General features: G+C 55.0%; 1 protein-coding gene across 6 annotated transcripts; it reads right to left on the bottom strand.

Annotated features, from left to right (window-relative positions):
• Positions 1–447: 447 nt before the first annotated feature.
• Positions 448–27,033, bottom strand: ALDH3A1 (aldehyde dehydrogenase 3 family member A1). 6 transcript variants are annotated; one of them, XM_029213222.1, is made up of 18 exons: positions 25,522–27,033; positions 25,251–25,364; positions 24,512–24,704; positions 23,835–23,960; positions 22,236–22,354; positions 21,593–21,699; positions 8,857–9,005; positions 6,707–6,819; positions 6,175–6,341; positions 4,584–4,815; positions 4,204–4,289; positions 3,753–3,961; positions 3,117–3,234; positions 2,475–2,616; positions 1,674–1,840; positions 1,151–1,250; positions 660–790; positions 448–583 (listed from the first exon to the last, which is right to left on the bottom strand). In XM_029213222.1, exons 9-18 carry the CDS (start codon positions 6,334–6,336, stop codon positions 569–571), a joined length of 1,362 nt encoding a protein of 453 aa, XP_029069055.1. In that variant the 5' UTR covers positions 6,337–6,341; positions 6,707–6,819; positions 8,857–9,005; positions 21,593–21,699; positions 22,236–22,354; positions 23,835–23,960; positions 24,512–24,704; positions 25,251–25,364; positions 25,522–27,033; the 3' UTR covers positions 448–568. The 6 variants fall into 6 exon arrangements, 5 of the variants coding, with proteins under 5 accessions (XP_029069055.1, XP_029069056.1, XP_029069057.1 ...); XM_029213223.1 differs by lacking the exon at positions 25,522–27,033 and having other exon boundaries at positions 25,251–25,369; XM_029213224.1 differs by lacking the exons at positions 23,835–23,960; positions 24,512–24,704; positions 25,251–25,364; positions 25,522–27,033 and having other exon boundaries at positions 22,236–22,579.

A 27,033-nucleotide genomic window follows, 5' to 3' on the forward strand; every position in this document is an offset into this window, starting at 1 on the left:
ACAGGTAGCAGCCAGCGGCCAGCCTCGGCCAGTCTTCCCCAGCTGCCCCACTCTCCCCCTGGCCTGATTCCGGGCTCCTGCTCTGGCCCGCGCCCTGCTTCCCATGGTTGTCGCTGGACCCTGTCCTGGCCCCTCAGGCACCCCCGGGGCCCAGATGCTGCCGGCACTGAGGGTCCTGGGGCTGACCCCGGCTACCCATCCTCCGGCCCCAGGACCATCACTCTGGAGTCACCCAGGGGGTCATGTTGACCACCCACCGCGGGTCTCACCAGGGACCCCCATCTTGGCCTCCACGGTCACCCCTCCACTGGACACACCTGAAATGGAGCTGACGTCCCCAAGTCCAGGGACCCTGGGGCTAAAGTGAGGCTCTGGGGGGTGGAGGGGAATGGGGGGAACCAGAGAGGGTGGGGGGCAGGGCTGCAGAGACACACACGCACGCACATTCCTGGGCTGCTGGGAAACTTTATTGGTCTCTACTCTAGAGAGGGAGGCGAGGATGCCCTCGGAGCAAGAGGGGTGCCAGGAGCAGCCGTCCAAGGGCGCAGCACAGCGAGGCCAGGGCAGCTCAGTGACGGGGCATCTGTGGGGGACACGAGGCGTGGTGAGGCTCTTGCCCAGGGCCCAGCGGCTCCCCGCACTGCCGCCCCGCCACTCACCTTGGCCGGGCTCGGGGGGTATCTGGCTCTGAGGGCCTCCTCATTCAGCAGAGGCCTCACCAGGCAAGAGCGGCGGTGGGAGAAGGTCTCGAAGCTCTTCTTGCCATGGTAGGACCCCATGCCGCTGCCCCCTGCGGGAGGAGCCGGCTCAGCGTGGCCCCGAGACCCCGACGCCCCTCCTGCACCCCTTCTCCGAGCGGCCTGGGGGACCCCGATCCCTGGGGTGTCCGCCGAGGCATCCACGCCAGGAACAGTGGCCAGGAAGAGCCTCATCCCAGCCCCGCCACTAGGTGGCTCTGCGGCCTCTGGCGCGTGCGGCCTCTCTCAGGCCCCAGGTGACCTCAGGGACCCTCTAGGGTCTCAAGGTTGAATGTGGCTGATGGATGTGCCAGCAGAGGGAGAGGTCAGTGGGAGTCTGAGGCCCAGCCCAAGGGTTGGGGGGGGGGACACCCGCGGGGGGCAGTGGGCCGTGAGCTCAGCGCCAGACTCACCCACGCCCCCGTAGGGCAGCGAGGGCACGGTCGTGTGGACGATGACGTCGTTGGCCGTCACCCCGCCACTAGAAGTCTCCGCGATCAGCTTCTTAATGCCCTACGATAGCGCCGGGGCTCAGCCTGCGGCCCGGGACGCCCAGCCCCTCCCCATCCCCGCTGCCCGGGCGCGTCTGGGAGCCGCGAGGACGCGGGAGCCGGTGAAGGCAGAGCCCCAGCGCCGGGCCGCTCCCCGCCCCGAGCCCCAGGCTGGCTTCACCACTCTCCCCACGTAGTTTTGTGGGGAGCTGGTAAGAGCAGCAGTTCCCAGGACGGCGTGCGCGCCACCGAGGGGCTCACCATCATCTCATTCACGCCCTGTCCTGATTTCAGAGCTGAGAGGAAAGGGGCTCAGGAAGGTTAAGCGGCTCGCGGTGAACAGTGAGGCTGGGATTTGCTCCCAGGTCTGTGAACCCCTGGATCCTGTTTGCAGGAGCGGCGCGCCCAGGGCCCCAGGACCCTGGAGGAGGGTCCCCCGGCTCACCTTGTCGTTTAGGGAGAACACATAGAGGGCCAGGGGCTTCTCGCGCTGGTTGATGAACTGGATGGCTTCCTCCAGGCCGCGCACGCATACGATGGGCATTATGGGCCCGAAGACCTCCTCCTGCATCACCGGGGACTGGGGGTCCACGTCCACGAGGATGGTGGGGGCTGGAGCAAGGAAGAAGCCGGCGTCAGCCAGCGCAGAGACCCCAGCCCAGGCGTCACCCAGCCCTTTACAGACAGGGCCGGCAAGGCTTAGTGGGGCGGGGCAGGCACGGGGCCTCCTCCTGCCAGGCTCCATCCCGGCGGACCACGGAGAGAACCCTGGATTCACCTATACGGGGGGCGGGGGGAGCCCGGGCTCCACACTTCAGGGGGCGGGCCCTGTGCCCCGCTAGCCACGTGAGCCCTGCTGGAGCTCTTCAACCTCCTGGCAACTTGGGGGCCAAGTGGGGCCCCATCTGCTGACCCTCCAGCCCAGGCACTGCGGGCCCCTCCCGCTCGGCACACCTGGGGCTCCTGTGGCCTCTGCTGAAGCTGCCGGGATGCAGAGGAGGTGAAGCCTCCTCTAGGCCTTGAGGGGAGGGGCTTCTGGGCTGGAGAGGGGCCTCCCAGGGGCTGTGTCCAGCTCCTGCCCGCCGAGAGGCCCAGAGCCAACCCGGAGCCACTGGTGAAAGTGATGGACACACACCATGGGGCTGCGTCTGCTCTTCAGGGGTGTGTGCCCACCCGCCGCCCGCTCGCGGGGCCCCTGGCAGCCCAGGCGGGCAGGCAGTACTCTCCTGAAGGGCAGCGCACGCACCTATGTACCGGCTGGTCGCATCCCCGGTGCCCCCGTAGGCGACCTTCTGGCCTTCCATCAGGCCCATCACCCTCTGGAAGTGTAGGGAGTTGATGATTCTCCCATAGTCGCGGGACTTCTTGGCATCCTCCCCGTAGAACTCCTGTGGAGGAGAGCCTCCAGGTGAGGATGTGGACCCTCATCACGGCCACAGGCTGTGAGGTCACTGGTGACCCCAACCTGGGAGCACACGTGGGCACCACCCTGTGGAGCAGCAGTCGATGGCACAGCGACCCCGAGAACTACGGAGCTGCCGCACCCTGGGCGCCCCCCGACTTTCCTGGCACACGAAGTGCTGCAAGACAGCTGTGTTGTTTGAAAGAAATACACGCACAGCGTCTGGACATCACACTGGGACCAGACGCGTGCGTCTACAGCAAGGAGGATGGAGGGAACACACCAAGTCAGCAGCGACCGGCTTTAGGTGGTGGGATTCTGGGTGGAGCTTTTCCCCCTTCTTTATGCTTTTTAATCTTTTCCAAATTATTGACAGTGAGTGTGGATTATTTTCATGAGCAGAAAAGAATGAGCCAGTCTTCTCTCAAGTCCACGTCCATGTCACCACCTGGCAGCCTGTCACCCGCCCCCGGGGCCAACACTCACCTTCAGGGACTTTGTGAGCTTCTCCACGACTTGGTTCTGGATCGAGGGGTCACACAGGATGTAATCGGGGGCCACGCACACCTGGCCGCTGTTCATGAATTTCCCCCAGGCGATGCGTCTGTGAAAACCCCAGGTTAGATGACATATCGCCAGCCCGGGGGGCCTCCCCAGGAACAGGCCTCTGGCTCAGTTAGCCCAGGGTCAGGGCACGAGGGGCTCTGCTGTGAGCTGTCCACCAGGGGGGCCCCTCAGCACCCCACTGGCTTCTAGATCCCACGACCCTGGACGTGCTCACAGGGCCTGCGGTGACCTCATCACTGACTGGCGGGGGGTGTCTGGCGTGGGCGGCCTTTATCCCCCTCTTTTCACAGCCTTGAGCCCTGCACGGCCAGGTGTCACTGTGCTCAGGGTCCCACACCCCAGAAGGCTACGTGTGCGGGACACGAGGGCAGGCAGGGCTGTCCTGGACCCCTCCTCTGCGGGAAGCCTTTCCCGCACCTCTTCTGTGAGCATGGTACCTCCAGCCCCAGCTCCCGCCAGGACCGCAGGCGCCCTGAGGGCAGGGGCCACGTCAGTGTCACTCAGAGTGAACTGCCGTCCGCCTGAGCTGGGGGGCAGCCAGGCCAAGCCCCTCACCTGCAGGCGACATCCAGGTCACAGTCCTTGTCCACGTAGCAGGGGTTTTTGCCCCCCAGCCCCAGCGTGACGGGGGTCAGATGCTTGGCCGCAGCCATCATGACGATCCTGCCCACCCCGGTGCTCCCGGTGTACAGGATGTGGTCAAATCTCTCCTTGAGCACCTCCGTGGTTTCCGGGATACCCCCAATGATCACCGGGTACAGATCCTTCCGAGAGAGGATAGAGGTGAGGCTCAGAAAGGACCACAGCCCCCTCCCCACGTGGCCGGGCAGTCGCCACCAAGTGGACCCCCTCTCTCGGCTCAGGGGCTCCAGTCACCCCAATGGGAGTGGCCAGCTGTCCTCACCCCACCCGTGGCTTGGGCCCTGGCTGCAAGAATTCACTATTTCTCAACCCCTGAAGACACAGCCCCGCCCCAGTTCTCCGTGTGCCCTGGAGAGCCTGTCACCTTGTCCAGGTACTGGGGGAGGATGGTGGCCAGCAGGCTCGCTGTGTTCTCACTCAGCTCCGACGGCTTGACGACCACCGCGTTCCCTGCAGAGCACACGGAATCAGGGCCACGCTGGGGCCACCCCCCTGCTCTGCCCTCCCAGGGACCAAGGGCGCATGGTGGGCGGTGAGGCTGTGTGGACATCTGAGCCTGGCTGGGCCTGGGCACCGGGAAGCCTGGTCCCCACAGCCTCCTGTGAGAGCCGGACCCTCCTATGGCTCCCTGACCCCAGGCTGCCTCTTCGCACAGGCCTGCGCCCCCCGCCCCAGGCCCTCCCCTCCGCAGTGGAGAAGAGGGATCCCTCCTGGCTCCCCGACACAGAACGGCGCTCACGGTACCTGCAGCAATGGCGCCCACCATGGGCTGGATGGTGAGGCTGAAGGGGTAGTTCCAGGTGCCCATAATGAGAACCACACCCAGGGGCTCTGAGTGGATGTACGACTCATCCTGCTGGGTCTGGGGCGTCTTCTCCACGGGCTCGTCCGCAGCCCACTCAGGGAGCTTCTTGATCACGTAGTCGATCTCCTCCAGGACGTACACGATCTCCTCGTAGTAGGCGGTCCATTCGTTCTACAGCGAGAAGGCTCCGTGAGGCTTGCTGGCCCCAGGGTGAGGGCCACGCAGCCGGGGCTCTGAGCAGAGGCCCCAGGGCTGGCGGTGGTCCTTGGCTCGCTGCTTCCCAGCTTTGTGACCCCAAGTGAACCTCCTGACCTCAGTCTCCCAGTCTGCAAAATGGGAACATGACTGGACCTCATGCTCCAGGTGGGCCCATTGGACACAGCCTGGCTTGTTCTGCTGCCCACACGAAGGGGGCCATTCACCGTGGGCTCCCCAGCGCAGTGGCCAGGCAAGAAGACACAAGGGGGCAGAGCTGAGGGTTAGCCTTTGAGCGGGGGGGTCTGTGAGGGCCCCTTTCTGCCAGTGCTGGGAGCCCAGACAGGTTGGACACATCGAGTATGAGATGCCCTCGGGCACCTCAGACCTGAGTAGTGATTTGAGGGTCACTCAGTGAGTCGGGGGCAACTGAGCTGAGGGGTGTCCGGGAAGGCTTAGAGATGAAAACGAGACTTGAAGCCAGGACGGAGCCCTAAGAAGACCACCCTGATGAAGTGGCTTCAGGAAAGAGGCCACCAAAGAGAGTCAGGAGAAAATCCAGGAGACCCTCAGCCAGCGGGGGAAGCCAGTGTGGGGAGCTTCCGAGAGAGGGGTGCAAAGTGGGATACACAGCTCTTCCGTGAACTTTGGCTGTGCAGAGCAAGACAGAAGTCGTGAGGTCAGCACTGGGTTTTCTTGCCTTTGTTTTTTGCTGTAAGATGAGAAATCTTGAGAGGTTAAAAAAAAAAAAAAATACAGTGGCAAAAGGCCAGGAAACGGTAGGGGGACGGGCTCCACAGCCCCTCTGCTCTCCTCCAAGGCCAGGCGGATGGAAGGGTGGAAGCAGGCCCAAGTGGCTTGGGGGCAGCAAGGGGGAGGGGCTGAGTATTCGGAGGGGTCTGATTTTGCCCAGGGGTAGGAGAGGATGGGGAGGGAGGGAGGGAGGACGCCCAGCAGAGCAGGCTGCCCTCCGCGAAGCCAGGCTGGGCTGTTCCCTGGTGTGGAGAACCCGGCCCGCACGGGGCTGAGAGGTGAAGGAAAGAAGAGGCCGGAAAGGGGTGGCCTCGTGTGCTGGGCTGGGTGGAGAAGGGCGTGAAGCCGGGAGGGGGGATGACGGACCTGGCGCGTGGGACCTGGGGCGCCGCAGGACGCAAGGAGAAGCCGGCACGCCCCGTCTGAGCGGCTGCGCTTTCCCCTCCGTAAAAGGGTACTGAGGCGCCCGGAGTGTTTTGGGGGCTAAGTGTCAAGAGCCGGGCGCAGAGCTTGGCCCGCGGCGCGCAGCCCACGTCCTGGGCGCACGCAGCCCTCTCCTGCCCGTGGCTGGTCGGGGCGCACCTTGCGGAGGTCGGCGGCCAGCGCGCCCACGAGGTCCTTCTCACGCTCGCGGATCAGGCGCCGCAGCCCCTCCAGCTGCTGGACGCGGCACTGGAGCGGGCGCGTCTTGCCCGCGTTGAAGGCGGCTCTGGCCCGCTGCACCACCTCGCTGATTGTGTCCATGGTTCCTGAGGACAGAGAGCTCCTTGGAGCCGGGAGGAGGGCGCGCGCTCCCCGGCCGCCCACTGGGAGCCGGGGTCCCCAGGGCAGCACCCACCCTCACTGGTAATTTTATAGGAAGAGGAAGATCTCCCTGGGAGCACCGACAAATGGCCTCCTTTTGCCTTCTCAGCTCCCTAACCCTGTTGTCTTGGACTCTTCTGGCCATCGGCGTACTCCCTCCCTGAGCAGATGACAGACCCCCGCAGTGAGGACCCCAGGCAGCAGTGACCTGCGGTCCTAAGGGTGTCTACAGCTGCTGATGGTGGGTTCTTGGCAGGGTGCTGGGGGCAGGCCCTTCCTGGCATCTCTCAGGGCCCATGCCCACCTCTACCTTCGTGTAGAGTTGGTGACTCTCGCAGGCAATCACTCCAAGTGCTCTGCACACCCAACCAGGGCAGTCTCCAGATCAGATTAAAGGACACAGGTCGTGACTCCACACCCACGCTGATTAAAGAAAACCCAGCATCAGGATTCTCACACCACCCTTCTGGCTGAGCCGACATTCTCAAAAGCACTGGCGGCTTCCCAGACAGAACCAGGCTTGGTGTTTAAACCCGTGTGTGCCTGTAACGCCTGTGAGACAGACCTACTCACAGAGCTTCAGATTTCCACAAAAAAGCTGCCTGTACAGCAGACCATGCTGGCGAAGTGGGATGGCTCTGCTGGGAGGCATTTGGCTATGCCCAGCAAAAACCTTTAAAATCTATTTTTCTGTGACGTAGTAGGTCCACGTTCAGGAGCTCATAGAAATGAGCGCATTCCTAAACATTCATGAACAAGAAAGTTCATCAGGCTTATACATAAAAGAGAGATACTGGAAACATCCTAAGTGTCCATCAGCAGGAGACAATTTCAAAGACGTCTGCTGCACCCACGTGCCAGGTGATCGTGCGGTAATTAGGACAGAGATGGACAAGTGTTTCAGCACCTTTATAAGGGCGCTCTCTGTACCAGATGTGTCCCGGGCATGAGGGATAAGAAACAAAACAGGTTCCAGAACAACAGATACCCCAGGCGTGTTCGTGCCTGTTCACGCGAGAGCCCAGAGGGGCGGCCCCCGCCCCCCCCCGCCCCCCCGCGTGGTGACTGCGGGGGGCTGGGAGGGAGGTTGGGGGTGGATTAGAGGTGATCCTCATTTTCATCTTCTGGAGGGCTTCACTTTTTTTGCAGTGAACTTGCATTTCTTAAAAATGTTTGTTACCTTTTTGAATAGGTAACACGCACATGGTAGAAAATGTAAAAGATACAAAAGGGACACAGAGAAAAGTAAACGTTCCTCCTCCCTTCTCCCCCCGCAATTCTTCCTGTCCTCCAAGAGGTTCCCACCCACTTTCAGACACGGTGTAACCTCTGACATCAGAAAAAAACCACAATAAGGCTATTTCCATTTGGCAAAAAAATTCAATACCATATCTACATATATGTAGATACACATATATGTAGATATGGTATATATAATACACATGGTATATGTGTATATATTACCATACATGGTATATATAAATTCTTTGCCAAATGGAAATAGCCATTTATAGATGTATATGTATGTATGTGTGTATATGTATATATGTATGAAATCCTGCTTGAATTCCAGCAAGTGGCTTCTGATTCCTCCCATCACCTCCCCCCTCCGCAGCACTGACCCCCACCCTGGCTTTCGGCATGGACAGGAGGGCCCTGCTGGCATCCAGGGCGCCCCAAGCCTGGGGTGCCACGGCCCCCTCCCTCGGCCCGACGGGAAATCGGAGGGAGCCCTCTGGGATCCCTCGGCCCAGCCTGCCATGGGCCAGGCCACCCGTGACCCCAGCCACACAGCCCGGCAGGAAGGTCCTGCTTCCCTCCCCAGCCTCGTGTGGGCAAACCAGGGCAGCAGCCTCTGGCCATCGGCCACCAAGGCCTGGCGGCTCAGGGCAGAAGAGCTGGTGGGAGGGAGACCGGGAGGGCCGGCCCCCAGCTCAGCACTCAGAACCATGTGGTCTCTGGGAAGGAGCTTCCTTTGTGGGCAGCGTTAATAGCAGTGTCGCTTCTCAGTCATTACAAAGATTAATGGCGCCGGGAAGTAGCTAACATTGCGCTTGATGTCCCAGTGGGAGCAGCTGGAATTAGTCCCCCAGGACGCATCCTTCTTCCCACACCCCTGCATCCCGCCTGCTTCACCTGTGCCACTTTGTTCCCAGGTGTCATCATCCCCTTTGATCCTCACAAAAATCCTCGCTCTGTAGGAGCGCCCACCAAGAAGGAGCCGTTACGAGTCCATTTTACAGATGAGGAAAGTGAGGCCAATAGACGTGCAATAAATGCTCTGTCTTTGGTCTCCCAGTTAGCAAGTAGCAAAGTCAGGATTTGAACCCGCTTCTGTCTCTATCTCATGCCGCTCGTGCCTTTAACTACAGGACTCTGCTGCCTCTGGGTTACTGAATCAAGGCTTCTCACCCACCGTCCCCTGGGTCCCCCTGCTCCAAGGGTCCCCGGGGCCTCTACCTCCCTGTGGCAGGGGTGGTAGAGCTGCCAGACGTGAGCTTCAGGCCCTTGGGGCAGCCAGCCGCAGATTCTCAGAAGATGTTCCTGGGTGTGGGGAGGACCAGCCACAGAGGTGGACCCGCTCCTGGCCAGGCTGCAGCTAGAGATTTCTAGGAGAAGAGAACGGGGAAGAGAGTTACCTTCGACACAGGCTGTCCCGGGGCTGGAGCTCCAGGAATGGGCATCAGCCTAGAGAGGATGCATTTAAGGACCCTTCTCCCCGCCCCCTGGGCCCTTGGAGTCCCTGCCCAGGAAGTTTGCATAACAAGAACAAAACAGTTTTCAAACGTGGGGTGTAGTAATCCGGCCCTCTGCTCCCAGTTTGGGGGATTAGGCCTGGGGTTGTCTGCTTTTGTTCTGCTCAGAAATGCAAGAATGTGTCTGTGGAGGCTTGGGCGGGGCCGGGTCCAATCTTCCAAAGGAGCCCCTGTGTTTGCCTCGGGCATGGGGCTGCTGATTGATTCAACCTGACCTGACTGCTTCCAGATTTTCCAAGTGCAATTACCAGCGGCTGTCCTCCCGACCTCCCTGGTTACATAAGGGCGGGGGAGGCACTGTCACAGTGAGCGTGCACGCAGCTACCCGAGGACGCCCCATCAAGGTGAGATCTCTAAGCCTGGGGAATCGCAGGCCGGGGCTTTCTACACGAGGCCCCACCAATACGTGGGTCTGCCCACTTGTTGAACAGCAGAGAAGGGGGCCACGGACCAGTACCGACTGCCAGGAACCTCCCCAGTGAGGCCGGTCACCCACGGAGCCAGAGATGCTTGGGCAGAGAGGACTCTGGGATAACAGACGTTTGCTGGGCGTCTGCTCAGTGGGGATGGAGGCCTGTGTGGAAGACACATCTGGCCACTTCTCACACCGCCCCTGCTACCTGGACTCCGGGCTTCCTCCCACTGGGCACTTCCTGCCACCCTCACCCACCAGCCTTGCTTCCCTACAGGCCCCTGCAGAGGTGCTCTTCCCTTCCCCCTCCCTCCCCCTGGAATGCCCCTCCCGTACAGCCCTCATCATCAAGCTTCCTCCTCTTCCTCCACGTTATTTTTCTCCAGACCATGTATCACCCTCTGAGATGCTATTTGTCCACTTATTTTGTCACCTGCCACCCTCCAACTAGAATTTGCTTTGTTCACTGCCGTACCCTCAGCACCCAGAACACTGTCTGGCACATAGTAGGTGCTCAATAAGTGAATGACGGAATAAACAGAAAGTTTCAAAATAATACGAACCCTATAGTGGCTGGAATATGCACAAGATGCTACAGGGCCTCAGATGAGAGTCCCGAGGGAGGGAAACGGAGTCTGAGCTGAATGGGAGGTATTTAGGCTTGGAACAGCAAAAGCAAGGGCACAGAGGCAGGAAACAAAGTCGTGTGTCTTCGCAGTTATTAAGGTGCTATTAAAAACGTAACTAATGGGAAAAGAATTTGAAAAAGAATAGGTACATGTATATATATGACTGAATCACTTTGCTGTACACCTGAAACTATCACAACGTTGGGTTTTTTTTGTTTGTTTTTTAATATTTGGAAACTTTATTTTAATGAACAATTCTTTTCCGGTGTGATTTTATTTTATTATTATTATTTTTGGGCCGTGCTGCGTGGCATGTGAGATCTTACTTCCCCAACCAGGGATCGAACCCGCTCCCCCTGCATTGGAAACGCGGAGTCTTAACCACTGGACCACCAAGGAAGTCCCAACATTGTTAATCAACTATACTCCAATAAAGAAGAAAAAGTTAAAAAACTAAAAGAAAAAATAAAATTGTAATTGAACCTGTTGGAGATGCATATTCCCAGGCTCCACCTGCTCGACAAAATCAGAAACTCTGGGATGAGGCCCAGCCATTGGTGGTGTAACAAGTCCTCCAGGTGATTCTGACGCCTCCAGGTGAAGTTGGAGAACCAGTGACTCACCAGTTACTGATAACAGTTTACTGGGAGGAGTTCCCTTTGATCTGTGTTTTTATTCCTTTAAGAAATTGTTATAAGAAAATCGTATTGTTTATTGTTGATATCTGCTACAAGTTACAAACATGTATATGGTTTATAAAATTATATTCTGTAACGATATAAAGCTGGGAAGATTGATGGTAATGATGTGACTATGAGAGAGATTTTATATTGGCCTGTGACACAGAATTCAGTTCACATGTTTCAAGTGGCCAAGGAACTAGGGTGATGGCATAAAACCTTATGAGAAATTGTTCTAAGGAACGAATAAAAAGTTTGTAGTGGCAAACGTGAAGTCATCAGGTAACAGCAGGTGTGACGTGAGGCATTATTCCAGGGACGCATCACATCTGGGGCTGCCTGTGGTCATCACGGCCAGCACTCAGGCAGCAGTCACTTGTGCCGTGACTGAACGCGTGGGGCCTCTGGTGACAATTCCACAGGGAGGGTGTTATTCTCCCCATTTTATATAAGGGGGACCAGAGACTTGTAAGAACGTTGGTCCAGGCTCTCACTGCTCACAGGTGGCAGAAGAAGCCCTTGAACCCACCAAAGCCCAGGCTCACTCACCAAATGCAAGCCGTCTCCCCGGAAGGGAGATGCAGCCAAAGCAACCCCAACAGGAAGTGACGTAGTCCATGGCCATTCCCCAAGGGGGTGCCCTCCTGCCCTCCTTCTGAACGTTCTGATTATCATTACGCAGACGGTTCCAACCAACCTGGGGATCTGGTTCCTCAGGCTAAGTGAATGGATGGAAAGAGGAAGGACGACGGGGAGGAACAGCTGTGAAGAACAGCGAGGAAGATGCCGACTGGAAGGATCAATTCCATTTACAACAGCATCAGAAAGAAGAAGTAAATTTAAATGTAAACTTAACAAAAGAAGTGTAAGACTTACACACTGAAAATTGCAACACATCGTCGAAAAAAATTAAAGATCTAAATAAATGGAAAGAAATCACAAGTTTGTGGATTGAAAGACATAATACTGTTAAGGTGACAGCACTCTCCAAATTGATTTACAGATTCAATGCAATTCCTGTGAAAATCCCAGCTGGCTTTTTTTTTTTCAGGAGTAGAAAAGCTGATCTTAAAATTCGTGTGTAAATGCAAGGGACCAAGAAGAGCCATAAAAATCTTGATAAAGAAGAAGAAAGCTGGAGGATTCAATTTCAAAAGTATAACAAGAGATCATGATACTGGCATAAAACAGACAAGCAGATCAATGGAATAGAGCTGAGAGTCCAGAAACAAACCCTTACACGTGTGGCCAACTGACTTTTGACAAGGCTGCCAAGACAATTCAGTGAGGAAAAAGAAGTGTCTTTCCAACAAAAGGCACTGGGATGACGGACTATCCACATGCAAAAAGATGAACGTGGACCGTTACCTCACACCATACACAAAAATTAACTCAAAATGGATCATAGACCTAAATGTAAGAGCTAAAACTATAAAACTTCTACAAGAAAACATAGGAGTAAATCTTCATGTCTTTGGGTCAGGCAATGGTTTCCTAGATAACAAGACCAAAAGCACAAGTGACAAAAGAAAAAAACAGCTAATTGGACTACATCAAAGCGTGGGCTTCCCTGGTGGCACAGTGGTTAAGAATCCGCCTGCCAATGCAGGGGACACGGATTCGAGCCCTGGTCCGGGAAGATCCCACATGCCGCGGAGCAACTAAGCCCATGCGCCACAGCTACTGAGCCTGCGCTCTAGAGCCCGCGAGCCACAACTACCGAAGCCCGCGCACCTAGAGCCTGTGCTCCGCGATAAGAGGAGCCACCACAACGAGAGGCCCTCGAACTGCAACGAAGAGCAGCCCCTGCTCGCCACAACTAGAGAAAGCCCACGTGCAGCAACAAAGACCCAACACAGCCAAAAATTAATTAATTAATTTAAAAAAATGTCAAAGCATTTGTGTTACAAATTATACCAGCAAGAAAGTGAAAAGAAAACCCACAAACTGGGAGAAAATATTGGCAAATCATGTATCTGATAAGGGACTTAGAGTATATAAAGAACTATTACAACTCAACTTTTATCGTTTGTCAATATTAGACAAATAACCCAATTTAAAAATGGGTGAAGGATCCAAACAGACATTTTTCCAAAGAAGATATACAAACAGCCAACAAACACATGAAAAGATGCTTGGCATCATTCGTTATTAGGGAAATGAAAGCGAAAACCACAATGAGATACCACTTCCCAGTCACTGGCATGGCCATTAAAAAAAAAAAAAAAAAAAAAAAAAAAGGCAGAGACAATAAGAAGTGTCGGCGAGGAGGTGGAGAAATTGAAACTCTCCTACACGGCTGGTGGGGATGTAAAATGGTGCAGCCACTTTGGAAAACAGGCAGTTCCTCAAAGAGTTAAACACAGAGCTACCATATGACCCAGCAATTCCACTCCTAGGTCTACACCCAAGAGAAAGGAAGACCTGTGTCCACACAAACAGTTGTACATGAATGCTCACAGCAGCATGATTCATAGGAACCAAAAAGTGGAAACCACCTAAATGTCCATTAACTGATGAATGGATAAACAAAACGTGGTGTATCTGTACAACGGAGCATTATTACACCGTAAAAAGAAATGAAGTTTGGATACATGCCTCACCACGGATGAGTCTTGTGGACATTATGCTCCAGACACATAGGACTACATAGTGTACGACTGATTCCATTCATATGAAACGTCCAGTAAAGGCAAATTTAGAGAGACAGAAAGTAGGTTAGGGGCTGCCTGGGGCTGAGAAAAGGGGGTGGGGGCAGAGGGCGAGGACTGACTGCTAACGGGTACAGGGTTTTTTTTAGGGGGACAAACGTGTTCATGATTAGGTTGTGGGGATGTCTGCACAAAAAACTAAAAAAACATTGAGTTGTACACCAAAATGAATAACATGGTGTTGAATTTTATCTCAATGAAGCTATTAAAATATGTATATCATATTCAGTACCCTCACTCTGAGAAAATAGGAAAATGCATTAGGAAAATGTGGAATCTCCCCTACAGAGAACTGAAAATCATTTACGTAGATCACGCCCCCAGGAGGAGGTGGAGTGTAACCCTCTTTTCTTACGTGCGGGATGTGTGTAGTGACTTCTTTCCAAAGAGGCCAGGGTGGACTGGTCAGGGGAGTAACTCTACACAGAAGAAGTTGATGAACACGACCTCGGCGGGTGTTCAAGGTCAAGGTCATGGCGACCCCATGTCCCCTGGATACGACGTGATAAAAACCGGCGCTTCCACTCTGTGGTCTGCTTCCCCAAACCCAAACCCCCAGTCTAACCATGAGATGAACATCAGACATGCCCAAACTGAGGGAAGTTCAACAAAATACCTGAACAGCCCTCCTCAAAACCATCAAGGTCACCAAAACAAGGGAAGTCTGAGCCCAGAGGAGCCTGAGGAGATGGGACAGTAAATGGAAGGTGGTCTCTGGATGGGATCCAGGGACAGAAAAGGGACATTCGGCACAAACCAAAGAAACCCGGAGAGAGCATGGGCTTCGGTTAATAACACACCAGCATCGGTGCACTAGCTACAACAAACAAGATATCGGCAATAGGGGATCAACGTGCAGATGACCCAGGAACTCTCCACACTGTCTTGGCAATTTTTCTGTAAATCCAAAACAATTCAAAAGTAAGATTTTTATTTTAAAATCTCATCTGGAGGCAGCACGCAGGGTAAACGAGTTCTAGCTCAGGGGTCCCCAGCTGTGAGGCCCGGGAAAGACGCTTACCTTCCCGGGGCCCCATTTCCCCATCAGTTAAAATACGGGCGCCAGAATCACGAGCAGTTGTGTGGGACCCTGAGGAGGCGACATGCGTGACAGGACTTTGGAAAGTGAAATTCCTTCCAAAGTCATCCACGGAAAGAGGTAAGCTTCCGTGAGCTGCACCGCTGACCTAAGCTAACCTGCTCGTCTTCCTAATGTAATACTGGCACTAGGTCTTTGCCTCGGGAGCCCTTCAGCCTCCAGGCGGGCTGCCCTTCCTCCTCCCGTCGTCCCCACCGCTTTCCCAGTCCGGCACCGGCTCCCCTGCTGTCGCCTGGTGGATGCCCCCCTCCTGGCACCATGGGTGTCGCCTCCCCACTGAGATCCCGCCATGTAAACTTCCCGTATAAACTTCCGGATGAGGCACAGTGCTGGGGCTCACTGGCCTAGAGGGCTGACTGCTGGGGCCTGGTTGGAGCGAGGCGGACAGCGTGGGTGGGGCAGGCTGGACTCGGCTTCGCCCAGCAGCTCTGACCTCGGGGTCCCCCCCCCCGCCGCCGTCCTGGGTTCTTGGGTGCAGCACTGAGCCACTGGAGGACACTGGGATTTCAAATACTGTATAGAGAGCTTCTCCCCGGAAAGCAGCAAGGAGAGCGTACCGGCTGCATGTCTGGGAAAACGCAGGAAGGATCCCCGGGGGTCCCTTCCCCCTCTATCTGCCCTGAGGGCAGAGACTTGGGTCAGAGAAGCTGCAGGTGTGCATCCCGGGAAGTCAGTGGGAGGAAGAGGCAAGCTCCCCCAGGGATGCTGCAAAGGTCCCCCACTGTCACCCGACCCTGACCTTCCCCTGTGCAGGCTCCCAGGAAGCACCCAGGAAGCCAGGGCTGAGTTGGAACAAAGGGCAGCCCGGGGCTGGAGTGGGCTGGGCTGCGCGGCCCGGCAAAGTGCAAGTCACGGTGAGCTGGGCGCCTGGTCCGACCCCACCCGGAGCCCCCGCCTGCTGGGGGGCAGGCCCGGGCCGCCTGGCACTCCTGCTTCTCGAGCGTGGGAAGCCGCACCCCGATTCCTGACAAACACGAGTGCACCCCATCGCACACCGAGTCTGGTATTTATTCTAACAAGGGCGAAAATCTCTCCGTTTTATTTCTGCATGGTGATCACACAAACATAATTCCGTGAACCTGCACAATGCGATGGCTAGTTTTTAGAGCCGCCCTTTCCTTTCACACATAACTGGCTTGCCTCTCCCTCTGTCAGCACCCCGTAAAATTCCAGTGTGCACCCCTGCGTTTTTCCCCATGCTTATATAACATCCGATAAAGTTCAATGTACATGACACACTGGGGGCTGTCGCTGCTTTTAAAACGGGCTCATCAGACACGGGTTCTGATCCCTCGCTGCCTCGGACCGCGGGATCCACTCTGTCCCCCCTCGCAGCTGTTTAGTATTAATATCAACGACGTTTGATGTGCACAGGACCAGAATGCTCCCTGTTGAGGGGAAGCCACCTGGCTTCCAGCTTTTGACCGATGCTCCATAAGCCTCCTTGAACTTACGTGTGTTTTTATTTCTCTGTAACAGAATCCCAGGAATGTTGGCATTTTTGATTTCGGGCGTGTTGCCCGATGGATTTCTGCAAGGCGGTCCCTGGAGGCCAGCAGGCTGTCCGGGCTCTGGTCCAGTCAGGCAGCCAGTGCCCTGCGTTCTTGCCGCTTCTCGGCTGTTCCCTGACCCCGGCGGGTGGGCTGGTGCATTGTCACACCTGTGCCGGCCACAGGCCTTCGCCCCACTTCTCTTCTGTGTTTTCCTTGTCAACGTTTAAGAGCTCTTGGTGTTACAGCTGCTGAGTCCTTGATCTCTCACTTGTCCGTGGACTGGATTTATGGCACCTTTTGCTACACAGGAGTTTTAGCATAGCCAGCGAGAACTCTTCTGTTTTAGTTTGAATGAGGAGGGTTCTCTCTCCCGTCCTATGTGGTTCATCTAATTCTCGGGACATTCTTGTAAGATTTGTATTATTATTCACTCTGAGCCCATCAAGAGACTATTTTATCAATAATGCGGACATCCCCTACATGAGCTCATTTAATCCTCACAACTGCAAAGAGGTAGGAACTATTATTATGCCCATTTTATAGATAGGAAACGGAAGCACAGAGAGGCTAAGTAACTGGCCTAAGGTCACACAGCTGATAAGTGACAGAGCCAGGCCTCACCTGGCATCGATTCCTTGATCCCCCTTCGAAGGCTCACACCCTTGGGCTTCCCCATTTCCTCCAGGTTTTCAAATTTTTGCTGTAGTGTTGAATAGTTTCCTTAAAATGCTTTAATCTCCTGACTCTGTCATTATGTCTCCTTTCTGAATCTTAACCTCGTGTGTTTCTGTATCTCATTTTTCTTTCACAAAGAAAGTGCAAGTCAGGGTGAGCTCGGGTTCTTCTGCTCATGGGTGTTTGCGAAGACCAGGCCGCACTTATCTTCTCAGAGAAGCGTGAAGCTAGGTTTCTGATTCATTTCTGTTCTTCTTCATCAATTCCATCTTCCTACTTTCTTTTTGTACTTAAACTGGGTAAGTAGGTCCTTTGACTTTTGTTTTCCTATTTTAATACTGATGGCCTTTGTCTTTATTTCCCACTGAACATATGGTTTTGCCGTGTCCTGGAGTTTTGAGAATGTAACATTCTTACTTTCACCGCTTTCCAATAATTTTTAATTTCCCTCTTGATGGCCTCGTTTTTTATAAGTGTGTTTCCTAATATCAAAGTAGTTAACATTATACCCGTCACACCTTTATTATTTACTGCCAGTTTTCTCAGATTATGATAAAAATATGGCCGCCTTCTCTGCTTTTCTCTATTGGTTCAGGTCTTCTTTGTGGTCAAATAGATAATTTCTGTAGCCGTTCCAGGGACATACGAATGAGATGTATTATTTCTGTTCATAGATGTAAAAATCTCCACCTATTGAATCAAAGGTACTGACTTTTCCTGGGTATATTATCCAGCTGTCCTTGCAATTCTGATACTTCTGCTCTGTGTGTTTAACCACATTTTGCTTTGTTCATACAAGTTTATGACTGTTTGATCCCCTTTATAATTTTTGCTTTTCTTCTTCCTCTGTTGTGATCTTAAAGGCCACCTTATCTGATGTTAATTTGGGTGGTCCTGCCTTATTTTTGTTTGCACCGGTCTGAGCACCTAAGTCCCTCCAGCCCTTCTTTAGCCTGCGGCTTTACATGCATTTCTCATAAATGACAGAGGGAGGGTTTGTCTTAGACGCCCTCTGACAGTCTCTCTGTTTTACTAGAAGGACTGGGACCTTCCATCGCATTCTTCCCATTACCTTTGTGTCCACTCTTCACGTCGCTCTCTCCTCTCTGATGCTCACGGTTCCTCCCTTTCCCTGCTCATCTGAAAGCTCTGCCGCCAGGGAAGCCCCTGAAATGGCTTTTTAATGTGTTTTCAATTCCTGCTTCCAGCTGTGCCTCCTCAAATCTTTTTGTCCCTTCAAAACATTGCGAGCGGATCCATCACTTCCTGGTCAATTTCCCGTGCCCAAAGCTCCATCCAGACTAAGTTAGCACTTCGATCCCAGTGCACAGCCTCCGCCAGCTCAGCACCAGTCTGTGGCCCCAGGAAGGGGACAGGTCTCAAAGAGGTAGGAACTATTATTATGCCCATTTTATAGATAGGAAACGGAAGCACAGAGAGGCTAAGTAACTGGCCTAAGGTCACACAGCTGATAAGTGACAGAGCCAGGCCTCACCTGGCTCCGTCCCCCAAGGCTCCGTGGCCCTGGTGCGGGGGCTGACAGGAGAAGGGACCAGGGCAGCGTCCTTCTGCTTACCTGGCGCTCCCCACGGCCTCTGGGGACTCCCAGGGGTCCCGCAGCTCCTGCCCACCACACAGGTCCCGGGAAAGGAGAGATTTCCCCGCACCCTCAGTTCCAGCCCCACCCTCCAGGGCACCTTCCTCGGGTCCCTTCACCTGGCTGGCAGCTCCCCTGGTATCAGCGAGATGGTCCACGGGCGCGCCTCCTTGGGAGTGCTGTCAGCTGGAGGAAAATCACACATCCTCTTGTGCAAATGGGGCCCCCTCTGCCTGGCTGTCTCTCTCTGGCTCTCTTTTCCAGCTCCATCATCTCGGATGACACAGAGGGTAGCTCAGCAAGCCCCCTGGGTGAGGAGATGTCCCTTCTGCAGGCACCCCGATCTCTCTCGGTGACTCTCGGAGCCCCCCTCGGTTGGCTTGGAGAGGTGGGGACTCCACCTTTGGGGGACTGTTGTGGGGGAAAGGAAAGGGCCACAGGCCCCCTTCAGGTGCACGACTTCCGTGACTCTTAAAATTGCTGCACTTTCTCGTTCCCCGTCTCCATGGCAGAGAGATGCTGGAAGCAGTTCTCTCCCTGACCTGGAGCGAGGTCTCCACGGGGCCAAGGGCCAGAGTGCCCCAAGGAAGGACAGACAGAGCCCAAGGGGAGGGGGCGTTTCAGGCCCTGGGGCGTGGCTGGAGAGCTGGCCATTCCCACACTGGCACACATGCCGGTCTCCCCTGAGTCCATACTGGTGATGCTGGGGAGGGGCCGGCAGCCACTCTTGGGACCACGGAGCCGCTACAGGGAACACGGCCCGGTCAAAACCATCTGCACAGCTAACTACAGCAGACCATCACCCAGCCTTGAAAAAGGGAGGAAATCCTGGGGACTGCCCTGGTGGTCTATCGGATAAGACTCAGCGCTCCCAATGCAGGGGGCCCGAGGTTCGATCCCTGGTCAGGGAACTAGATCCTGCATGCATGCCGCAACTAAGAGTCCTCATGTCACAACTAAGGAGCCCGTGAGCTGCAACTAAGGAGCCTGAGAGCTGCAACTAAGGAGCCCGCCTTCTGTAAGCCGGTGCAACTAAATAAATAAATTTTTAAAAAATGTTTTAAAAAAAAGGGGGTGTACTTCCCTGGTGGCGAAGTGGTTAAGAATCCGCCTGCCAATGCAGGGGACACGAGTTCAAGCCCTGGTCCGGGAAGATCCCACATGCTGCGGAGCCACTAAGCCCATGTGCCACAACTACTGAAGCCCACGCGCCTAGAGCCCGTGCTCCGCAACGAGCAGCCTCCGCTCGCCGCAACTAGAGAAAGCCCGCGTGCAGCAACAAAGACCCAACGCGGCCAAAAATAAATAAATAAGTAAATATTTTTAAAAATAAGGGGGAGGGGAGGAAATTCTTACACCTGCTCCAACAGGACGAATGCGGAGGGCATTGTGCTGAGTGAAACAGCCAGTCACAGAAGGACGAGCACTGTATGGCTCCACTTGTTTGAGGTCCCTGGAGTCATCAAATCCACAGAGACAGAAGGTGGGATCGGGGAGGGGGGGGGTGCCAGGGGCTGGGGGAGGAGTGTAGAGTGAGGGTTTAATGAGGACAGTTTTCAGTTTGGGAAGATGAGAAGGTTCTGGAGATGATGGTGGCGATGGATGCACAATATGAATGTACTTAATGACACTGAACTGTGCACTTAAAAATGATGAAGATGGTGAATTTTACGTCGTGTGTGTCCCTAAGTTCTCCGCTCAATTCCACTGCTAGACTCGGCTCTGAGCTGTGGACACCATCTGGGAACTAGAGCTACTCTTCCCATCAAACCGGGAGCCTTCTCTGTCACGGGGTCATGGAGAGAACCCATTTCTCCAGACTTCTCCCTGCCCGTGCCTGACAAGCGTGGACTCCAATTTCGCTGAGAGCTGTTTTCCTACATGACTGTGGCTAATGATGACACTCAACTCATGTATGTCTCAACCAGACTCCCTGTTATTTCCTGGGAACCATCAGTTGACCTTTAACATGGACCTTAACTCTGACTGGAATTTAAAGTCTCTGTATCAGCACAGTGTCATTTCCGTTGCCCTTACCCTCCACCCCCCTTTTTTTTTTTTCTATTTTAATCAGAAAATATAGTTAAATACTGAAAGAAAAAAAAAAATCCTATCCACATGGACCCAGTAACGTAGCAGATGCATGGACACCCTCTACTGAGCCCCCTGCCCCGGGTACTGGGGCGGGAGCCGCGGTGGACAAAGGGCAGAGGCGACCCTCGCCCTCACAGAGACCCCACCCCGCAGGGACAGAGCCGGCAGAGACTCTCGGGGGAGCTGGGTGGAGGCCCTGTGCAGTGGGTCAGGGGAAGTGGCCCCAGCACTTGTCCAGGTGTGAACCAGCTCCGGCTTTAAGTGAGCAAGGCTAGACTTGCTGAGACATGGGTGGAGGATGACAAAGCCGAATCAGGACAGCAGTTACCTTTGGGGCAGGGAGAGGAACAGATGCTGGGGGGGGGGGTGGTGGTGCGGAGAATGCACCAAAGGCTTTCTAGGTATGTAATTTCTAAAGCTGGGTGGAGGGAACACAGGTGTTAAGTATTTTCGTATATTTTTGTATGCCTATTTCATTGTTTAAAGTTAAGACTACTTTTTAGAGCAGTTTTAGGCACAGCAAAACTGGGGGGAGAGACACAGGGAGCTCCTGTGCACGCCCTGCCCCCCTGCATGCACAGCTTCCCCACCATCAACACCCCACCAGAGGGTACATCTGTTACCACTAATGAAGCTGCACGGACAGGTCACCCCCACCCAGGTCCCAGAGTTTACATGGGGCTCACCCCTGGTCTTCTATATTCTGTGGGTTTGGACAGATGTATCATGAGCTGTATCTATCACGATCATATTGCAGAGTATTTTCTCTGCCCGAAAGAAGAAAAATGTAGCTTTCGAGGTGTCTGTGCAACGTCCAAGCTAAGCGCCCAGTGGTCATGGGAGTGTTGCTGGGTCAGAGCCCCATCGTAGACACGGGCTCCCCTGTGGGGTGAAACTGAGAGCCAAAGAAGGGAAAACAGGATTGAATCCTGGAAGCCACGGGCTTGAACAGAGCGGGAGAGAGGCAATGGATTCGGGCGCAGCTTCAGCAGAGCAATTTATCTATGAAACCAAAGAAGTGGGGGAACCATTAGGTACGAGCAGCCTCACTGGGGCATCACTGGTGAACAGCACAGGATTGGAGCAGCCCGCAGGCCCGACAGGTCAGGACCGGTTAAACAGATGAAGGCGCAGCCATTCAAGAAATAGCTTCAAATCTGTAAAAAGGGCCGATGTTCATAGTATGTTCATACATAAGGAACACAAGTTTTAAAATAGTATATTTTGTATAATTCTATTCTTTTTTTTAAAGTATTACCCTGGGTAGGTGTAGGAAGCACTTTTTTTTTTTTTAATTTATTTATTTGGTTGTGCCGGGTCTTAGTTGTGGCATGTGGGCTCCTTAGTTGCAGCTCACCGGCTCCTTAGTTGTGGCATGTGGGTTCCTTCATTGTGGCATGCGAACTCTCTTAGTCACGGCACACAAACTCCTAGTTGCAGCATGCACGTGGGATCTTAGTTCTCTGACCAGGGATCAAACGCAGGCCCCCAACAGTGGAAGCACAGAGTCTTAACCACTGGACTGCCAGGAAAGTCCCTACAATTCGATTTTTACAGAAGATTTTGTTTGCACAGGGAAATCATGTGGGCAGATGAATTAAAATGTTAATATAATCTCTGGGATGATGTGAGGTTTGTTCCTTTCATTTATCTGCCTTTGTAAAGGTTTCTGCAATGAACACAAAGTACTTACGAATATAAAAAGGAGAAGGGCCTTCCACAGGGAGCAGGTCCTGTCATTTCCTGGGACGCTGAGAGAGGAGTGGGTCCCACGGCAGGGAAGCTGTGCATCTGGGCTCCACCGGGCCAGGCCTGGGAGACAGACCGGCACGTTGTCAGCCCTTCTCAGTGCGGGGCAGGCGAGGCGTAGGGAAGCCTCCCTGCCTGCGGGTCTGAGGGAGGGTTCCTCCCACACAGCGGGGTCCAGAGTTCCCCCCTTCCCTCGAGGGGTGGATTTGGGGGAGGCCCCGACCCCTCCACCCCCAGGATGTAGGAGACTCCACCCCTCAGGCAGACGGCTGTGCCCTCCCCCTGCCCTTAGCCTCTGACGGTGTCTCCAGTTTTCTGCCAAGGTCCCCTTACACCAGCCTGGCCAAGACCCCAGCCCACATCTCTCTTCTCAACACCCCCCTCACATCCTCTACAAACACCGCAAAGCGTTTGAGAGCCGCTGGCTAGGTGCGACCTCTTGGCCACCTGGGTTCTCAGGTCTCAGACACCATCCATGATGGCCCCCGGTCAGAAGATACACATAAAAGTTCCCCTAGGCTCCTTGGTGCCAGCAGCCCTCGGCCCTCCATCTGCGGTGTAGGGGCGGGGAGGGGCCTGAAGCACAGTCTTGGCCTCGGGCCCCGAAAAGGCAGGGCCGAGATAAAGGCTCCTGGGCAGGACCTCACTGGGGAGTGCGAGCTCAGGGGCGTGAGATGGGGAAGGGGAGGCCACAGGAGGACGAGTGCTGTGCTGGTGACCACGCCACCCCGGATGCGGGCTGCTGCGGACCACGTGGGGGCCAGCCTGGAGGCCGGGCTGCTGCAGGGCAGGCACCAGGGCCGCTGCTTGTGGCTCGTGGCACAAGCACTGGGGTCTCTGGACAGAGGCTGGTCGACCACTGACAAGTCTTCCACGACCTGGTTTGTTCGGCGCTCCCCCTGGTGGCCACTGGCATGAAACGCAACGCTGTGCGCCCACTCCGAGGTCATCCGCTCGGGCCACCCCTAGACCTCCGCACGTCTGATTTCCCGGTCTCCCTTCTAGGCCCCGGCCACCCCCCACAGCCTTCACCACCACCCACATGTCTGCATAGACCCTTACCCTGGACCTCTCCTCTCCACGCAAAGGCAATGGCTGTGCACAAGCTCTGTCTGCCTTGCAAACGGGGTCTTGCGTGTGACCCAGGAGGAGCGAGGTGGTCGTGTGTGTGTGTGTGTGTGTGTGTGTGTGTGTGTGTTTGGGTGTGTACGTGTGTGTCTGTGTCTGTGTGTGTGTTCTCCTCTCTGACACCAGGCAGGGTTGCTGCAGGATCAACCCCCCGGAGCAGCACGGACACAGGGTCACAGCAGTGCAGCGACACCCGTCCTGCACGTCCTGTGCCCTGATTTCTGATTTTGTTCCCAGGCCGCCGCAAAACTCTTTTTACAAATAGTCATTTTTCACTAATTCCGTTCTGCTTAAATCAGCCAGAGTCCTTTCCATTCGTGGCAGGCTGCAAAAATGGCCACAGGGATTCCTTCCCATGCCCCCCCTCCCGGGTGAGCAAAGGGTTTCGTGGTAGGTCGCTGCTGTGCTTCCCCACCTTGAACCTGGACTCGGTCCACGGGACACTGGGAGATCTGACTCCACAGGGCTAAGGGGTGAGCGCCTGGGGCTTGTCCTCTGAACGGGGCTGGGCCGGCAGTCGACGGCAGAACGTCAAGCAAACCTACAAGCACAGGTGAGCCACCTCAGGCCACTGAGCACCAGCCACGCTGAGCCAGAGCAGAGCCACCCAACTGGACCATAGAATTATGAGAAATAATATGTGTTCACTGTGTTAAGCCATTGTCTTTGGAGTGGTTTTGTTACACAGCAAACGTGAGCTCATACACGATGTCTAGCAACGGAGGACCCCACCCGATCCACCCACATCCTATTCCTCTCCAAGTCCTGTGGGTTTTCGCTGCTCCCTACCTCTTCGAAGCAGGCACTTCCTCCTCTATGTTTCAGTGGATGTCCCTGCAGCCATTTATGCCGCCTTCCATCTTTTCTCCAACCCACCAGTTCAATCAGGCCACCCCCTCTGCTTCGAACCTTCTTACGGCTGCTAGAGGGCCTCCCCCAGCCTTCCTCGCCGCTCACTTTGTCCCCACATGCCGACCTTTGGTCAGGCAGGGCTGTTGCCGAGCGCCTGTGTCCATCATGGGATGGACGCACTCACACGTGCACAGACACGCGCAGAAGAGTCTCTGAGCGCAAGCAGAGTCGTTGCTATACCTGCATCTTGCGGCGGTGCGGCAGGGCGTGCGCTCGGGGGAGCCTGCCTGAGATGACTCCTGACACAGGCACCGACCACTGTGAGATTCAGCAAGTTACTTCCGTCTCTCACAGGTGGCTGCGAGGTTCACACAAGTTCACACACGTGAGATTCTTGGAAGTGCAATGGCACAGGACTGCACACAGCGCCTGCCTGGAATGCGGACGTCACCACTATCATCACCACCACCACCACCGTCACCACCACCACCATCACCACCACCACCATGACCATGACCATGACCATCATCACCACCACCACCATCATCAATGTCACTGTCATTTTCCACAAACATTTGTTGAGCACCTGCTCTTTGCCAGGCACTGTCCTAGGAGCTACGGACACTATGAACAAGACAAATTCCTGGCTTGAGAGAGCTGACGTTTTAGTGAGGTGAGTAGAGTAACAAGTAAAAATAGAAACAGGGTAATTTCAGAAACTGGTTACTGGGCTGCAAAAAGCAAACGGTGCTGGGACAGAGAATGACTGCCGTGTCTTCGGTGCCTTTGCTGTTGCAGGCTCCCCCTGCCACGGGGCCTTTGCACATGCTAGTCCCCCGCTCTTAGAACGTCCTCCCCTCCTTCATTAACCTGGTCAGCGGCCACTCATTTTTTCCTGACTTTGGTCCCGTCACCCCCGCCACAAGCCCCCCCACGAGCAATAACATCGTCCACCTCTCTCTTGCGGCATTCATCATACCTGTGTGTCTATCAGTCGTCTGAAGTGTACACCCCGTGAGGGCAGCCAAGCCTCTCTCTCGCTGCTGTATCTCCAGCACAGCAGGTGCTTAACAGTTTTGAATAACAAACAAAGCTGGAGAAAAGACCAAATTTGAAGTCAAACATTACAGTTCCTTGAAATTTATCCGTCAGATTCTGGCCTAGGAAACATCTCACAGAGGAGGATATGCCTTCCCTAGACCCTGCCTCACACCAAACCCCTCTTCCCTGTGTGCGTTCCAGGTACTCACCCTGAATCCAATCATAGAGAAACTTGGGATTTTTCCTTCTCTACCCTGGTTGGCTGGAGGCCTGGCTCTTCTCGCCCACGAAAGACCCTCCAGGGCCGCCCTCAACACAAGAGCGTGAAGGCCCCTGGGGGAAGAAGTCAGAGGGAGACCAAGGGCAGCCTTTCCCCCAGGGTCCCTCTGTCTCTCCTCTGGGGCCCGATGCCCCACCCACTCTCAAGGGAAAGGCTGGTCTCACCAGCCCCAGGAGGGGCCTGGGGGGCTCCTTGGGGCAGTTTTCCTGGAGGAAGTGGGTATAGGACTCACCTCCCTGCTTCCATCAGAAGGGAGCTGGGCTTCTGGGGGTCGGGGTCAAGTGGGCACCCGGGGACCCTGTGAGCTCCTGTGCTTAGGTTTTCCTCAGGCCCTCAAGTGCCCGTCACTGTGCAAAGGGCATTTTCCCCACAAGAATTGTGTGAGAAGGTACTACTCTGATCTTCAAAGGATGGAAAATGGAGGCCCAGGAGGGCAAGGGGACCTGCCCAAGGCCACACAGCAAGAGTGAGAAGTACCTCGTTTGTCAAAGAAGCAGAAAAAACATGTGCTCCCCAAAATGTTCCAAAACTAAGAATTGTACAGACTTTGCATTCCGTGCGTTTACTAGCCATTTGATGAAACGTCTAAGAGCAGAACCGTCGCTGGGGAGGTGCTGCTGACCCGGGGACAGTGTCCACATCCGTGCTAGCTGACCCCAGCAGGGCGAGCAGCACGTATCCCTGGTGACCTGTGTCCGCCGCCGCGTGCGCCTCGATGCCTGGCTCTTCCGCGGTGCCTCTGTGCGCCGGGGCCACACGCGACGGCCTGCAGGCCAGGTCCGGTCCACAGCCTAGAGATTAAGAATGGTTCTTACATTTTAAGTGGATTGGAAAAAAAAAGGCTATTTTGTGACACGTGAAAGTTACAAGAAACTCAAACTGAAATTTGAGTTTGAGCCGGTGCATCATACCGGCCCCGGCTACTTTCTGCGGCACGACAGCAGAGCCGAGCAGCTGCCAAAGGTGCTGCCGTAGGGTCCTGAACGGAGAAAGTGGGCACCGCGTGGTGCCCTGGGCGTCCTGTCCGATTTCCTCTGACACGACGCTACCGACGAACAGATGATGTGTTCGTGACCGTGTGGAAGGAAGCTGGGATCCTCACGAGTAAACAAGCCGCTTATGTAACAGGCATCTGTTTCCCGAGAATCCCCCCCAGGTTTCATATCCTTTCTGAACTGACACGCTTTTGTCCCATGCTGGCTCCTCTGACGGCGACTGAATAAATGTTGATGTGTGCTCCACACCAACTTGTCTAAGAGTTGTTGTTTTAGCACTTTCTCAGTGGAAAGGAGCATTCGCGTCTCCAAAATCCCGACGTGCCGAGGAACCAGCCTGTGACTGCTGAAGGGCCCCCAGCCTCAGCCTCGCTCACCACCCTGCACCCACCTCCCGGGGCTTAGATCCGCCCCCCTATTGTGAGCCCAGAGATTGGGACCCTCGG

Source organism: Monodon monoceros, unplaced genomic scaffold (assembly GCF_005190385.1).
Source record: "Monodon monoceros isolate NGI ecotype Baffin Bay Population unplaced genomic scaffold, NGI_Narwhal_1 Super_Scaffold_9, whole genome shotgun sequence".
Taxonomy (NCBI): domain Eukaryota; kingdom Metazoa; phylum Chordata; class Mammalia; order Artiodactyla; family Monodontidae; genus Monodon; species Monodon monoceros.

Coding starts and splice junctions, on each gene's coding strand:
- ALDH3A1 (XM_029213221.1), bottom strand. CDS start 6,878: ATGTCGGCTCAGCCAGAAGGGTGGTGTGAGAATCCTGATGCTGGGTTT. Junction 4,290..4,583: donor GGTGGGCGCCATTGCTGCAG/GTACCGTGAGCG, acceptor TGTGCTCTGCAG/GGAACGCGGTGGTCGTCAAG. Junction 3,235..3,752: donor GACCTGGATGTCGCCTGCAG/GTGAGGGGCTTG, acceptor GGGTTTTCACAG/ACGCATCGCCTGGGGGAAAT.